This window comes from Macaca nemestrina, chromosome 4, assembly GCF_043159975.1.
Source record: "Macaca nemestrina isolate mMacNem1 chromosome 4, mMacNem.hap1, whole genome shotgun sequence".
NCBI lineage: Eukaryota > Metazoa > Chordata > Mammalia > Primates > Cercopithecidae > Macaca > Macaca nemestrina.
The window spans coordinates 52,998,135-53,014,186 of record NC_092128.1 but is presented as its reverse complement, the minus strand read 5'-3'; the positions used below and the strand labels follow the sequence as shown (position 1 = coordinate 53,014,186).

General features: G+C 35.2%; 1 protein-coding gene across 2 annotated transcripts in view; it reads right to left on the bottom strand.

The window, feature by feature from the left end:
- The window catches only part of LOC105475322 (nicotinamide phosphoribosyltransferase), a 38,493-nt gene that overhangs the window by 14,216 nt on the left and 8,225 nt on the right, over positions 1 to 16,052 (bottom strand). For both annotated transcript variants that reach the window (XM_024790884.2, XM_011730467.3), the window contains 6 exons: positions 15,698 to 15,854; positions 13,625 to 13,728; positions 11,229 to 11,357; positions 5,616 to 5,774; positions 4,902 to 5,038; positions 176 to 401 (listed from right to left, as the gene is read on the bottom strand). In XM_024790884.2, the coding sequence (XP_024646652.1) occupies positions 176 to 401; positions 4,902 to 5,038; positions 5,616 to 5,774; positions 11,229 to 11,357; positions 13,625 to 13,728; positions 15,698 to 15,854 (912 nt within the window). The remainder of the gene's footprint in view (positions 1 to 175; positions 402 to 4,901; positions 5,039 to 5,615; positions 5,775 to 11,228; positions 11,358 to 13,624; positions 13,729 to 15,697; positions 15,855 to 16,052) is intronic.

Here is a 16,052-nt window from a genome sequence, read left to right as displayed (position 1 = left end):
CCTTCTGTGCTATTACTGTGTGACCTCAGGCAAATTTATTACTCTGTCTGGGCTGCAACTCTAAAACAAAGGGGACGGTCCAGACAGCTCTGAAATTGTGTGTAAATGAAAAGTAGTGTTGATGCAACTGGGCTACACAGGCATTCTAATAATCAAGCTACATATGAAAATTTACCTTTAACACAGTGTCAAGAGGGTTTCCAGAATCAGGTCTGATTATTAGTGGTGCCTCTGTACTTCTCGATACAATTAAATGTCTTAGATCCTCACCCCATATTTTCTCACACGCATTATAAATGTCATAGCTATCGCTGACCACAGATACAGGCACTGACGAAAACTGTGTTACAATATGTTCAAAAGCATCTTTTTCATGGTCTTTCCCCCAAGCTGTTATGGTACTAGAAAACAAAATGAAAATACAGATTTACTTAGGCAGACACATGATCTATCCCTGAATCACCTTTAACCACATCTCATGTGTGCTATACCAAACCATCAACATCACAGAGGTGAGTGACTTAGTTTAACGAATACACATTGTAAGGCAAATGAATATCTGGGTCAACCACACCTTACCCAGTTAGTTTTTAACACTATTAAGTAGCCTTACTCCTCTTCAACAGTTAAGTTTCTAACCTCTTATTTTCAACCAATTATCTGTGTGTGTGTGTGTGTGTTTTGTACTCCTGAATCTACTCATTTAAAATCAGTCTAACTAAAACGCACTTGCTGAGTGCCCTTTATACTATATGTCAAGATGTCAGAATGACTACATACTCCCATTATTTTGTTAGGCAATGAGAGCACCTGGCTCCCTTCTGTGAATTTGTGAAACTATATACCAATAATAGTACAGACATACTTTTTTTTTTTTTTACCTTTCAAAATCTTATACTTAGAGGCAATTATTTATACTATACTATACATACATATAGTCAACTACCTGTTATATCTTCAAATGGCTAGTAATAGGAAGTCATACATTTTGTTTGTAGATTATCTACTATGAATTAATATATGCCCAGGGAATAAGAATTCAAATACTTAGTTTAAGCCAAACATAATTAAGATGGAAAATAAAGTATGAGAGTTTCTACTGGATAAGAATGGTTATAGTGATTTTTGCAATGTCCTTAATTTCAGTTCTTTTTACAGGATAGATTCATATTTAATATGTAATCATAGATTGGGTTTCACTTATTTGAAATGCTTGGACCGGAAGTATTCTGAATTTCAAATTTTTTCAGATTTTGGAATATGTGCATTATACTTATCAGGTAAGCATCCCCAGTTCTGAAATCTGAAATGCTCCAATGAGCATTTCCTTTGAGCAAAAAGTTTCAGATTTTGGAGCATTTTGGATTCGGGATGCTCAACCTGTGTAAATATTTGTTAATATATAATGTAAATAATTTTAAAAGATCTCAAACAACTTAATAATTTTGAAAATTACCATTGCATTATGCCAAGCAATTGGTCATTCTCCCTAATTTTCTAGTCTGTCTCTAATCTGTTCTCCTCAGGAAATAATAAAAAGATAGCACATTCATTTATTATAAAGCCCAACTAGGTATAAGTTTAACTTATAACTGTTTGAAGAGTCAGACTTTATGTCTGAAATTATCACTTTATACAACATGTGTGTTTTTTTTTAAAGGACTAGAGTTATAACCTTTTCCCATACTGTCAATGGTACACCTGGGGTAGTGCAGCATGTACATTTCAAGATTGTAAAGACTACTACCCAGAATCCAAAATTGAGAGAGAACCTGTTTATATAAAACTCATTAGTGAACACTCTTCTTAACAGCTACAGAGGCTGCCAGTAGCTATGTCGATTCTCTACTTCATGCATCTGTAGGCTAAATGAAAATTAAGATATGACTGAAGAGAAGCTCCTCTTCATATTCAGATCTGCAACCTTCCTCTTTAAAAAGGAGAGAATTAAGATCAGTGAATACCAATACTGGAGAACTTTACAATGTATGAAGTAACTCCTACAGTTAGGGGGTCATTGCTTATAATGTTGTATCAACAAGTCATCTAACAATCTAGTTGTATCATGTCTAGCAATTTTCCTGATGCTTTCTTTCTCTTGACTTCAATGACATCTCCCATGTTTCACCTTTTTTCCCCCTATTTCTATGGTTCCCTTTTCAGTCTTCCCCAGATGCTGTGCTCTCCTTCTTCAATCTAACATGTCAAATGGCAGTATTTCTCATGGTTCTAACTTAGGCACTTGTCTTCTGTAACATCTTGTGTGAAACACTCAAAAGCTTAAAAAAAAAAAAAAAAAAGTCCCTGCATGAGAGTTTCCAGTATGTGTATCTTAGCCTCTGTTTTTCTTCCGGGCTTTGGATCTACTTTGTTAGATGGAAAGTTGAATATCTTCATCTCAGCGTCCCACAGACACTTGCTCTGGCACCCTCTGTCTAGTCCAATCATAACCTCTATTAGTCTAGTACAGTATTTGATATATGAAGATCATAAATAATCATCAATGAATTCTACCAATGCCATAAATCCTAATTTCAAGCACCAAATTAAATTTGATAACTTTCCAAAGTTTGAGAAAAAAAGCTTCTGTAATTAAGTATTTCTAGGTGCAGACTCGTCTATTAAGATACATATGATAATGGTAAACCTCTAAATTTATAGAGTTCTCTATTTTAAAGTTATTTTAGATGTTAGCTCATTTATCATCAACGACCTTGTCATGTTGGAGATGTAAAACTTCAGCTCCTCCTTTTGTTTGGTTGGATGGAGGAAATGAAGAACAGAGAGATAAGTGACTTGAGAGAGATAAGTGACTTGCCCAAGGCCACCCACTATGTCAGCCGGAAGGTAACCCAGATTTCCCAACTTTCAGTCCAGTCCTCTTTTTGCTATACTATGCTGTTGTTTAAAAGACATTCTATTAAGAACATGTGAAGCATTTGTATATATTAAGGAGTCAAATTTTACAAATGCAATGAATATGAGACCATAAAAATAAAATGGATTTTTATCCCATGCCCACATACAGTATCCTTTTCATTTTGACAAGAAAGTCCTGAAGAAGATAGCCCTAAAGAAGATATTATCTTTGTTCTCCTTATCATGATGTTACTACTTTGAAATAACCATCAGTGGAGAGTCTAATATGTGCGTACTACATTAGAGTTTTAAAAGATGTATATACATCTAAGGTCAAACAAAAAATAACTCTTAAAACTTTTTGACACTCTTATTTTCCCAGTTTCCTAGTCTTGAAAGTTGTTTGTAAAAGGTTCAACAAGGCCTTACTAATACAATGCTCATAAACATCGGCTGAATCTATTTTCTACTGAGTCCCAACTCAAATCACCAACTAAATCACCAACTTTGAGCAATTTTATCTCCCAAGCCATTGCTCATCTTTACCTATTTCTTTCCATTTATTTAGTACCTTAGTCTGGGCTTCATCACCTTAAGACTGTTGGAATAGCTTCCTATAAAGACTACCTTCTGGTTTTTCCTTTTTTCAATCCATAGGATAGATATCCTGCTATAAAAAAGTCCCTAAGATATTTATCTCATAACATCACGTCTTTGCTCAAAAATATCAGTGTCTGCTTCCATTTGAAAATGCCTAATTTAAAATAACCTAGCACGACGTGCACATAGTTAACATTCCATGCCAAAATATGAGGGCCCTTTCTAACCTGAATCTGTCTTCTCGGTCTCCCCTATGCTCCCGACAAAATCTGTGTTTCAGCCCTTATTCTCTCAACACATTCACTCTCTCCCTATTCTTGCCCTTTCACCACAATGCTTGACACAAGATAAGCTTGCAATAAATATTTACTCAGAGAATGAGTAAGTGCCCAATGTTGGCTATTAAATTTTACCAATCCTTCAAGAAGTGAAGATTTTGCATATTTCTATAAAAGCTTTCTTGATCCTGCTAGTGAAATATGATCCTTCCTTTCCTATAGGAATATGATTCTTCCTCTCCTTCCCTTGCAACACTAAAGCATTTTAATTGTACCTTCTTCCAAGGAGTTAACCAACCAAGCAGACTATTACTAGTATATTATTCTCATCCTGAGGATAGGGTCAGTTTTTAAAAAATATCCTTCTATCCCTTGTTGCATCCAGTAGACTGCCTTGCATGAACACCAGCCAACTAATATGCCTCAAATAGTAGTACCAATAAAGCTTAGCCTGATTCTAAACTCACTGTTGGTTTTAGCACTCTGCAATTTTAAGTATTAGCAGAACTTAAATATTCCCTAATGATTATAGTAAATAATTTTGTTATAAAAACCAGTGATAAGGTTTGACAAACATTTTAAAAACCTGATTTACTTTTAACAAAGTTAGCTCTAGGACCAGAGCAGCCGCAGTTTAGATTATAATTTTTTTCTTGGGTAACTGGAGATGGTTTAGTGAGAGCAAACAAGGAAGCATAAAAAGAATCTGAACACCCTTTCTTTCCTCAATAGGTCCTGCTTTCTCATCTGCAACTGAAGATACTGTACAGATGATAATTTCTAGGGCAAATATAGATAAGGTCATGTAGGAGGACAGGGAAAAGGCAAAAAGTGGCTGGTACTTACAGTGAGTGCTTCTAAATTTAATGAATAAAATCTATCTACATATGACAATACAGTCATTGAAAAAAAATTCCTTAAAACTTCTATGGCAATATAAGTGTTGGAAAAAAGCTCTTATACTGTTTCTTCTAGGATGGATAAAATTTCTCTACCTCTCTAAGACTAATGTTTACACTTCTGTATAAATACTGAATTTAGGTTGCTCAAGTTCATGAAGATTCATTGTAGGTACCTGGCTCTGCAGTTAAGTAAAATGTCACTGAGTTACACACACATGAGTGAAAACATTAGTAGTTTTAGAAAACAAACAGAATTTTTTACCTGTGTTCTGCTGCTGGAACAGAATAGCCTGGAACAGGATCTTTCGTTCCATAATATTTTTTAATTAGAGCAATTCCTGCTACTGTATCTGTTCCTTTGAAGTTAACCAAATGAGCAGATGCTCCTATGCCAGCAGTCTGGAAAATCAATCATAAACCAAAATCCAAAAAAGAAAAAGAAAAACCCACATTAATAATAAGACCAGGATGCAGTCAACCACATTTAAGGTATATAGCATAGCTCCCATGAGAATCGTCTTTATTCTTAGGAAAGTATTTATCAGCGATAACAGTTCCTAATGACAAAGATTCAGTTTTTCCTAAATATTTAAAAAATCAACTATTATCTCCTCAAAGAGACCTAGTTAACAGTGTCCCACCCCCACTTTTCATCACTCTCTCTTCCCTTACCCTGCCTTGAGCTTCTTTATGGCATTATTTCACACCTGATATATTTATTATATCTGTTTCTGTCTATCCATCTGTCCATCCATCTAATATATAAAGGACAGGGACATCTGTTGAAGGACATATCCCATGTACCGTGAACATAGTAGTAGGTACTAAATACGTATCTGTTGGTTGAATCTTTGGAATTTCAAAATGTGGCCTACTTAGAACCAAGATCAATCTCAGTAACATCCCCAAAAGTTTATAGTGGTACTCTAATCAACAATCCACACTACATTAAATGAGGTTGGTTTCAGTTACTTACCTCTTGGGAAGAGACTCCTCTGTAGCCAAAATCATGTAACTTGTATTCCAGACCATCTAAGTTACCAGAAGTTTCTAACAAATATTTGGCCAATATTTTCTTCTGCTCTCTAGAATTTGTGGCCACTGTGATTGGATACCAGGACTGAACAAGAATAGTCTGTAGTAACAAAATTAACCACAAATATTAAGACATAAAATACTGCATTCTTTCTGAGGAAAATCCTAGTTTTTTTTTTTTTTTTTTTTTGGAGGTATGTCCTGAACTTCCATACTATTAACTAGACACACAACTACACAGTAGGATGCCTGCCATGTGCACTCCAGATATAGTACATAGCTCAGCTCTCAAATCAGCAACAAAGAAGATAAGCACACCAGGCCCACATAGCAGAGAACTTCACATTACCAAGTTTCTATACAAAGCTCCAAAGAAGCAAATAATATTTTGAAAGACTATGTGATAAAAGGAAAAATTTTTTACAAGTTTCATTCTGTCATGGATCAACAGTTTATAAAGTACACTGAAACTTGGATGTTGAGGCAATGTCAAATTGCCCCAAGTTTCTAAATGCTTACTCTTCATTTCTGTACTTAATGCGGACTTGGATCAAACAGGGCATGGACCAGCACTGGTCCGTGGACTGCATTTTGATTAGTATTGGTCTAAAGCAGTTGTTCATTTACTCCTCAAGGTAGTCTCAGATCTAATTTTCCCTTGGATTCAATATGACAACTAAATTATATACTTGAGGCACTTTAGCTTACTACTAGAAAATTCTATCTACTGAGTTATGGTTATGTGCTTAGCTTTTATCAAATATATAAGTATTTGATAAAATACTTATGTAAGTTACAGGAAACACTTCTGCTTATGTTGTATAATCAAGGTCACTGTCTACTTTGTAATTCAGTGACTATTAAGTTCCCAAAAGAGAAAACTGAAAGAATTGTTGGGTTCCTACTTTCTGATGAGAACAGTTCCTTGATTTCCCCTTTTTTCTTGGTTGTCAGGAAGCTCCACAGAAAAGTTTGTCTAATCGCAGCAACCATAATAATTATCATGGGTTAGAAATTCACTTCTTCATTCTAAGATCATAATTTTCTATTTTCATTTTATAAACCAGATAGTATGTCATTAGAAGCAGCTTCAAATCTGTTTGAAAAAGAGCTGCTAAGATGTCTGTGCTGAACCAAAAAGATATTTATTAACTAAATTTTACAAAGCAAGCTTTTACTGAATACCAGCTAAGTGATACATAAATAAAACAAAAAGATTAACCTTGAACTTGCCAATCTAGTCACCTTTTTAAAAAACCCTGTAGCATTAGACTCCTGTGACTGATTAAATATGGCCTTTGCAGCTCTTCTCAAGAGATGGAATCTACTTTCTTATCTCTTGATTCTGTGCTGCCCTTATGACTGGCTTTTGACAAACAGAATGTGGAGAAAGTCATGTGTGACTCCCAAGCCCCAGTTTCAAGATGTTTTGCAGCTTCTACTCTCATTCTCTGAGAACCCCAAGACTACCATGCTCTGAAGAAGCCTCTTACGGAGTGAGACCTGGTAGTCCCAGCTATCTGAGCTGAGGCCCCAGACACGGGAATGAGGCCATTAGACTGTCCAGCCCTGGCTGAACCCTTAGCTAAATGCACATGCGTATGTCTAAGCAAGACCAACAGACGATCATCCAGTCAACCACAGAATCAGGAGAAATAACAGTTGTTTTAAGCCATTAAGTTTTGGGGTAGTTTGTTACACAATAGAAAATTGGTACAATTCTTAAACTCTATAACCAATCACCTCCAACATCTGACCATTCTGCTTCTGAAATTACTCTTTCAATTCCACTGCCAAGGCCCATGATTATCCTACCTTTAATCTTTAGCCTCTCTAATTATTCCTCATATTGCCACTGGTTATCATTCTAAAATAAATTTTTTTTTTTTTTTTTTTTTTAGGTTGCATCTTTCCTTAAAAGCCTTTAACAGTCATCTACTGTCCATGGGGCAGGGGTGGAGCTGATTCATACAGAATTTGAGAATCTTCCAGAATCTTGCCTTGTTTACCATCTATAAGGTTTATCTTCTACATTTTTCACTTTTATGCTGCAGTCCCCATAGGACTATTTGTCATCCTAAGAACACTGTGCCTTCTCCTTATTAAAAGCTTATTTTCCATTTCATAATTCCTTTAGACAGAATTACCTATTTTCTGCTGCCAACTTGCACTAATTCTTAATGATATTAGTGATTAGTTCAGAATGAATCGTCACCTCTCCCTCAAAGGCCCTTTAAGTGAGACATCTTACTCTAACTTCTGTGCCCAGCATTTTTTTGGGTACACAGCTGGTACTTAAATCAATATTCACTTGTTGAATTTAAGTCAATCAGCTCTTACATTTAATTCAACTCAAATACTGATATTATCTAGGAGTATGAGAAAGATATAAAACATAATGTGAAAAACTCTAGTTGAGTTATAAAGGTAGAAGATTGACCTTACCCCTCGAAAAATGCCAGGGAAGGAGAGAAATAACTATGAGACACAGTGATCCTTCACATCACCGTTTCCTTTCCATAGTCCAACAAAATCAGCTTAAATTATACTCTTAATAAAATCACTCCCCTTTTAAAAAGATCACTGTAGGTGTAAGCAAGGGAAAAAAAGGCAAGTTAGTTTGGGTTAATCCAAGGTCTAATAAAGTAGGCCTTGTTGGAAACTTTTCCAAAATAGCAATTTGCCCACACAAATCAAAATTATTAGTTGAAACTAAGACTAAAGGAAGTAAACCTGTAAATTTCTTTCCGGAAGTGTTATTACAATGCTACCATGCAGGATGCAGGATAAAGGCTTTAAAGAATGAGAAATGGGATGGTACAGCAGAAAGGGCACTGCACCTACTCTGTTCACCAGTCCATCTCTCAGGACGCAATTTCCCCATCTGTGAAATGACATTTGGTCAGTATAATCGTTTTTAAAATCAACTTTCCTTTTCTTCTTAATAGTAGAAAGGTCTTGTTTTGCTTTTTGGTGGAAGAAAGGGATAAGTTTAGCCCACTATGCTGGTTCCTCAGCCCCCTTGTAAGCCTGAGACACCTCTGCAGAACTCCTAGGTGCTCTTAAAATTGTTATGAAATGTGAGAGGACTAAGGTTTCTTCTGGCACCAATATTGAAATAAAGCAACTCAATTTCAGTATTTTAGAATTCTGTGTGCTACTAACAGGTGAATAACAATCAATAGTTATTAATAACTGAAAATACAGTGGGAAAGAAAACTGAAAGAAATACTATTTGATGCTATTACTGAAAATGTTTTAAATCAAGATCTGTTTAAAGAATATTTTCAAATTTGAAAATAACAAGTTTGTTGGGGATGGGAACAGATTTCAAATACAAGGTGGTAAACTTAAGGTTGGGGATTGATAAGAGTAGGATGAATTTCCTCTGTCCCCACAAGAGATGCAAAATATCTATGAAGAAGTCTATTCTGGAGATCTGATATGCAGAATAAACACATTTTAAAAAATAAGATCTGTCAGAAACTACAATAAGGGATAGACAGTATCAGACTATAAGTTTTTATGCTTTAGCTATAAATGCCTATTTAGGACGGAAATAACTTAATATATATTAGTATAAAAAAGGTAAACTCAATATAAATTGTTTCAGGTTATAAGCAAAAAAAAGCAAGGGTCTATGTACTACTAAAAAAACAGTATCGAACAGTCCCATACTAGATTTATGTTTAATAACTTTTAAAAATATTTATATATTTGGTAAACTGCTTTAAAATAATTGATTTTTTTTTTTTTTTTACTTTATGGTTTCCTAGTTGGATACACCAAAAATAAGTTTTTTATTAAAAATTTATTTAAATGTTTTAAAAATTTTATTTTAAAAAATTTACTTTTAAGACCAAAGAAAACTGTACAAGGAAGCAAGGTGAAATGATATCTAATTCTCTACTTCCATAAATATCTGCTTTAGGAAAGTTTAATTAGACATAAGGAAGAGTACTTACTGACTAAATCCCCAGTCAGACAACTAAAAAGAACAATATGAAAAAGGTTAATCCATAGATGACAAATTTTCTTTTTTTTTTTTTTTTTTTTTTGAGACGGAGTCTCGCTCTGTCCCCCAGGCTGGAGTGCAGTGGCCGGATCTCAGCTCACTGCAAGCTCCGCCTCCCGGGTTCACGCCATTCTCCTGCCTCAGCCTCCCGAGTAGCTGGGACTACAGGCGCCTGCCACCTCGCCCGGCTAAGTTTTTGTATTTTTAGTAGAGACGGGGTTTCACCGTGTTAGCCAGGATGGTCTCGATCTCCTGACCTCGTGATCCGCCCGTCTCGGCCTCCCAAAGTGCTGGGATTACAGGCTTGAGCCACCGCGCCCGGCCAGACAAATTTTCTAAGTTAGGTTTACCTGGTTGGGATCTTTGGCATTTAAGGTAAAAGGCTAGCCTAGATGACATGCACAACTCTTCTACTCTTGTGTTTTTGTAACACCATCCCCTCAAAATCAAATATTTGCCAGTACAAACACTATTTACAGCTCTACAGAAACCAGTAAAATATATTCTCTTTTACGGTTCACAGCTAATAGTTTTAGTATATGGTATAGACTATTTAAACCCTTTATTTAACTGTACCTATTTTTTTTTTAGTCTATTATTAGTTAATGGCCCATCAAAAGTCTATTAATTTTCTGTCAACTTAGCAAAATGTGTTTCAAACATATTCTTGGACCTCTTATATTTCAATGTTTTTTCAATTTTTTAAGTGAGCCTCAAATGTACTATTTTACAATATAATAGCAAATAGCAAATTACTTTAACCAACAAACTAATTAGTCAGTTCTAAGAACTAAGTAAATGCCACCAGATAGTAAGGTGTTATTTCTATAGTTACTTTCGAGGGTATATTTCCTCTCACAGATTAAATCTATGATTAAACTGTTCAGAAGTCAAGTAGAGTATTATTATCAAAACTCTGACCATGTGAAAATATATGACTACTTAGGTATACATACAAGAAAAACAAAAAAAGGCTTGCAGTATAAACCCGAAGCCCAAAATGTACCCTTCCTGAGAAATTAAACAATATGAATAGCAACTCTTGTTTATATTTAGATGAGACACTGAAAAGTAACAGATGGTAGATCCCAGGACCTAAACTGATTCGAGAAAAATGAAGAAAGTAGTTACTAAAAGTCGGAACAAAGTTCCTTTAGTCTAACTTGAACATTTATCATTCATTGAATGTTGTAAGTTATTAGAAATGCTGTTATAAGTTTGCTCTAAGATAATACACATTTAAAATGGCAATGAATTAGATGAAAGGATAAGTTTTAAGCCAACTAAGTTTTGAAAACAATCACTCTCAATAATTTGATTTAAACAAAATCTCAGAACATTCTATTCTACTAGAAGAAACCTTAAAGATTAGTCTGTCATTTTATAGATGAGGAAATTGAAGCCTGGAAAGGTTAAGTAAATTATAGGAGATTATATATATAGCTTTATTAGTAACAAATTCTAAACTGTAATCTCAGTTCAATGGTCTTTATTCAATTAATGTTAAATAAGAATTAAAAAAACAAAAAAGCAATTTACCTCAATCCAATTTGTAAGCCAGTAACACTCTGGATCTGTGTTTTCCACCGTGAAGAGAACATTTCCTCTGGGAATGACAGAGCCCTCAGGAACAGCTTTTACTTCTATTGGAAGATGCCCATCATATTTCTGGCAGGAGAAAATGATAAATTTATTTATTCAACAGATGACACTCAATTACCTGCTGTTTTACTAAAGGTTCTTTACATTTTATAGAATCTAAATTTACTGTCATTGAAATTGCAATTGTAGATGTTACCGTAATCTAGTCAGAATGTCCTTATCCTTCTAAAAACTAGTTAAAATTATTAACATAGGTACTGATATTAATTGTTAAGTTTAATGATGACATGTGCTTCTGCTAAGAACATTTATCACTACAAGTGACAGAAAATTCCAAACTGATCAAAACAAAACTGTTGCTTTTTCCCTGCTCTTTCAGAAAACGAAAAAGGATGCGTTTATTCCAACATATTCTAAAAGTATTCCAAGAACACTACCTTTATTTTAAATTCGTCATTTTCACAAAATAAAGGCTGCAGACTAAAAGATAAAGGACGGCTATTAAAGAACAAAAGAAAACAAAACGAGAGAGAAGGAGAGCTAGGGAAATCCCTGCAGAAGAAACAAAATAGGTTCCCTCTTTATTCTGGTGGTGGATATGAAACTATGAGACAGACCAAACGCAGAATCTTGGCAATTAACACTCAAGTCTGACTTAACTGACTTCCTCTTAATGCAATAATTGCCTCCAAAATTAAAAATTAGGCTGAAGATTATTTGTTATGTGACACTGTGCCTCCCTTTTAAAGCTAAAAGCTGTACCTAACTATTCACTAGGAAGGCAAGCTGCTTCAGAAATCCTGATAATTTATTTATGTGATTTGGGACAAGGTAATTAAATAAAAGAAAAATCTGTTTAAAAGAAGCACTGGAGGCACAGTGTATAGCAAAAAGAACATTGCCCTACAGGTTCTAGTTTGGACTCAAAAGCACTGGGGAGACCTTGGGCAAGTTACTTGCCATCTCTAGGTCTCAGATTCTGTTTGTAAAATGGGGTTAGACCACATTATCTCTAGAGAACCTTTAGTTCCCCAAGATTTTCTGATCATATAATCAAACGACTTACAGCCCTGGCCACTGGACAGTATAGTAATAAGCATAGCACGTAAACTTATTACTGTACTTATGCTTACAACAAACCTCATAGAAGAGAAATGGAGCAAGTGCAGGTGATAGCTCACAGATTCTACTGACCTTATTTAAGATTCGGGGAAAGTGCAGCACAGAGTGCTTACCTGGCTTTTTCAAGACCCATAAGTACCAAATAGTATAGCTCAGTATTGTCATATAGGCATGAAAGTTAAAGTATTTCTAATTATTCTATGTTTGACAGTCTGTTCAATGTAAGAAACTTTCATTTGTGAGACTTAAAGTAACACTCGACATCAAGATACACCAATAGATTCCGTTCCCAACTGATCACTGTAATAAAAGGAAACCACCACGGGATATTCAACTCTTATAATTATATTACCATGTCTTTGAGTGCCTTGATATCTAAGCAATAAATTCAAACATACTAGATATAAATATAATACAGTCAAGACTACTAAAAATCAACTTTGTGGATCAGCACCAAGCCATTCTCACTATTCAGTGAGAAACTTCCCAGAACTGTGTGTAGTGATAGACTCACAGCATCTATTTTCAGTCAAGAAAACAGACCTACATTTTGAAACTGCCAAATAACCATGCTCTTTCCTACCTATAGTGTATTTTCAAGAATGAATTCTTTCTCAAAAATGTTAAGTTATAATTCATTTTTATTAATTAGACTTGCTGTAGATTCTATATGCTAATGATGTAACATGGGGAATCTGGGGAGAGGGATAACATGTCAACCTTAACTTTTCAAAAGGATGTCTAAAATAGTCATTATATTCAGATCACAAACAAAAAAGAACTGTAATGATACTCTAATCTCCTATTCAATTCTGGCTGGGGATAGTGGCTCACACCTGTAATCCCAGCACTTTGGGAGGCCAAGGTGGGCAGATTACTTGAAGTCAGGAGTTCGCGACCAGCCTGGCCAACATGGTAAAACCCCATCTCTACTAAAAATACAAAAATTAGCCAGGTGTGGTGGTGTGTGCCTGTAGTCCCAGCTACTCAGGAGGCTACGGCAGCAGAATAGCTTGAACCTAGGAAGCGGAGGTTGCAGTGAGCCAAGACTGTGCCACACTGCACTCCAGCCTGGGTGACAGAGTGAGACTTTGTCTCAAAAAAAAAAAACAAACCAAAAAAAACACAAAAAACAGAAACAAATTCTTTTGCAAGAAGTTTTGAACTAAAAGAAAAACCAAAACAGACCAAAACATGAAACCATCTTTTACCTCAAGAATGTAGTTCCATCCCTTTTCATTAAAGACATCATCTTGGAAATGTTCTTTGTAGACCTCTTTGGCTTCCTGGATTTTCTCTTTGGTTACTACTTTACCTAAAAGAATATACACGTCCTGTTTACATTTCTAAAGGTGCATTCTGTGAGTTGCTGAACTGTCATAGAATTAATAACTTTGGCTATTTCACCCATTCTATGGATTAAAAATACAACTAAGAGGTTAAATGACTCACCCAGAATCAACAGCAGAGTCAGAAAAGGAGTTTGTACTTCTAATCACTCAAAGTATAAATGTTAATTTATTGTAAAAGCAGATGTGTAATAGAAAACACTATTACTTGCATAGCTTTTAAAAATTATATTAATTTTTTCTCTCGATTAATTTTGGTACTTTTCATACATCCAAATGAACCTTCTCACTTCGTTCGTAAAGAATGTGGCATCTTCAGGGTTGATAAGCCAGTAATTTCCACGATTACTAAATGTTTGCCCCCACAAACAACACACTTTTAATTAACTTTTCTTATCCGTAAATGAGGATAAAGTCGAGTACCCACTTATATGATGGTTGTGAGAACAAAATGAGTTAAGACATATGAACCACTTACAATAATGCTGGCCTAGAATAGGTAATCAATACATTTTAGTTATAATTAATAATAATATTTTACAAAGTTCTTAAGTTGTATGGCTAAATTAAAGTGTGCTATCAGTCTCTGGTAACTTAATACAAGTTAACTAGTAAACTCATTTGAAACATCTTGGGGCCAGGCATGGTGGCTCATGTCTGTAATCCCAGCATTTTGGGAGGCCAAGGCAGGCAGATCACTTGAGAACTCAAAAGTCTGAGAGGAGCCTGGCCCACATGGTGAAAATGTACAAAAAGTACATTTTCTCTACAAAAAATACAAAAAGTAGCCAGGCATGGTGGTGTGAGCCTGTGGTCCCAGTTACTTGAGAGGCCGAGCAGGGAGGATCGCTGGAGCCTGGGAGACGGAGGCTGCAGACAGCCAAGATTGCGCCACCGCACTCCAGCCTGGGTGACTGAGTGAGACCCTGTCTAAAAAAAACAAAACAAAAAAACTTTTGTATTAACTTTGGTATTCTTGCCACTAATAATTACTTCTGATATCTAGCTAGGTTTTCAGTAGTATAAGACTATCTGAACTGCCTAATCTTAAAAGAGTCAATATTATAGAAAAGAGTTATTTGCCTAAAATTCAGCTTACTCTGTATTCAATTCTGAAATTATGTTTAATTCAAAAGGTTAGAGATAAACTTTTCCAACATGTATAATGTGTTTGGGAACTGTTTTCCCCCTAGAAACACCATTACAAAAATGGATTAGAAATGGCCTTTCAAATAAGAAAGCACAGAAATTGTTTGGGGGATTTTTGTTTTAATATGCATTTGCAACTAAGTCCAGGGACACAGGTAGTTTTTAAAAATGGGTTTTTTAAAGAAACTGGCTAATATAAAAACATTCTAATTATGATTGCTACCATAATTCAAAAGGAGTTTCCAGTTCAGTAACAAATCCTTTACTTTGAATTAATAACTAAAGTATAAGAAACCAGATTAGCCTCCAAAAATTACCGACTTTTCTAAACTCATTTCAAAACTTTTATTTCGGCCAGGCACGGTGGCTCACGCCTGTAATCACAGCACTTTGGGAGGTGGAGACGGGTGGATCACCTGAGGTCGGAAGATCAAGACCAGCCTAACCAACATGGAGAAACCCCATCTCTACTAAAAATACAAAATTAGCTGGGTGTGGAGGGGCATGACTGTAATCCCAGCTACTCGGGAGGCTGAGGCAGGAGAATTGCTTGAATCCACGAGGTGGAGGTTGCAGTGAGCTGAGACTGTGCCATTGCACTCTAGCCTGGGCAACAAGAGCAAAACTCGGTTTCCAAAAAAACAAAAAACCTTTTATTTCAGAAAACTTTTCTCATACTTAGAACATCAAACACAAACACACCAAATTATAAGATTTAATGCATCCAAATTAACAGATTTGTTAGAGTAATAAGCAGTGTTTAAAATATACTAGGAAAAGTAGTACCTTTTAAGTACTTATTAAGAATGTACTGCAACCCATAAAATACTGTTTCCTCGTATTTCACCTTCCTTAATTTGGAGTTTTCTGTCTTCTTTTCACGGCATTCAAAGTAGGAATAAACTTTGCTTGTGTTGGGTGGATACTGTTTATAGTGAGTAACCTATGTAAAGAAAAACACTTCTGTTAGAAAACACCGATGAGCAGACTATAAATCACAACAGAAAAGGCTTGAAGTTACTCCAAAACCAGAGAAACTATACTTCTTGTTTGCTATTAACCAGTTTCTTTCCCTGGCTATATCAAACAAAAAATAAGTATCTTACTAAGATATTTTCATAGTTCAGTATCTTAAAAACCA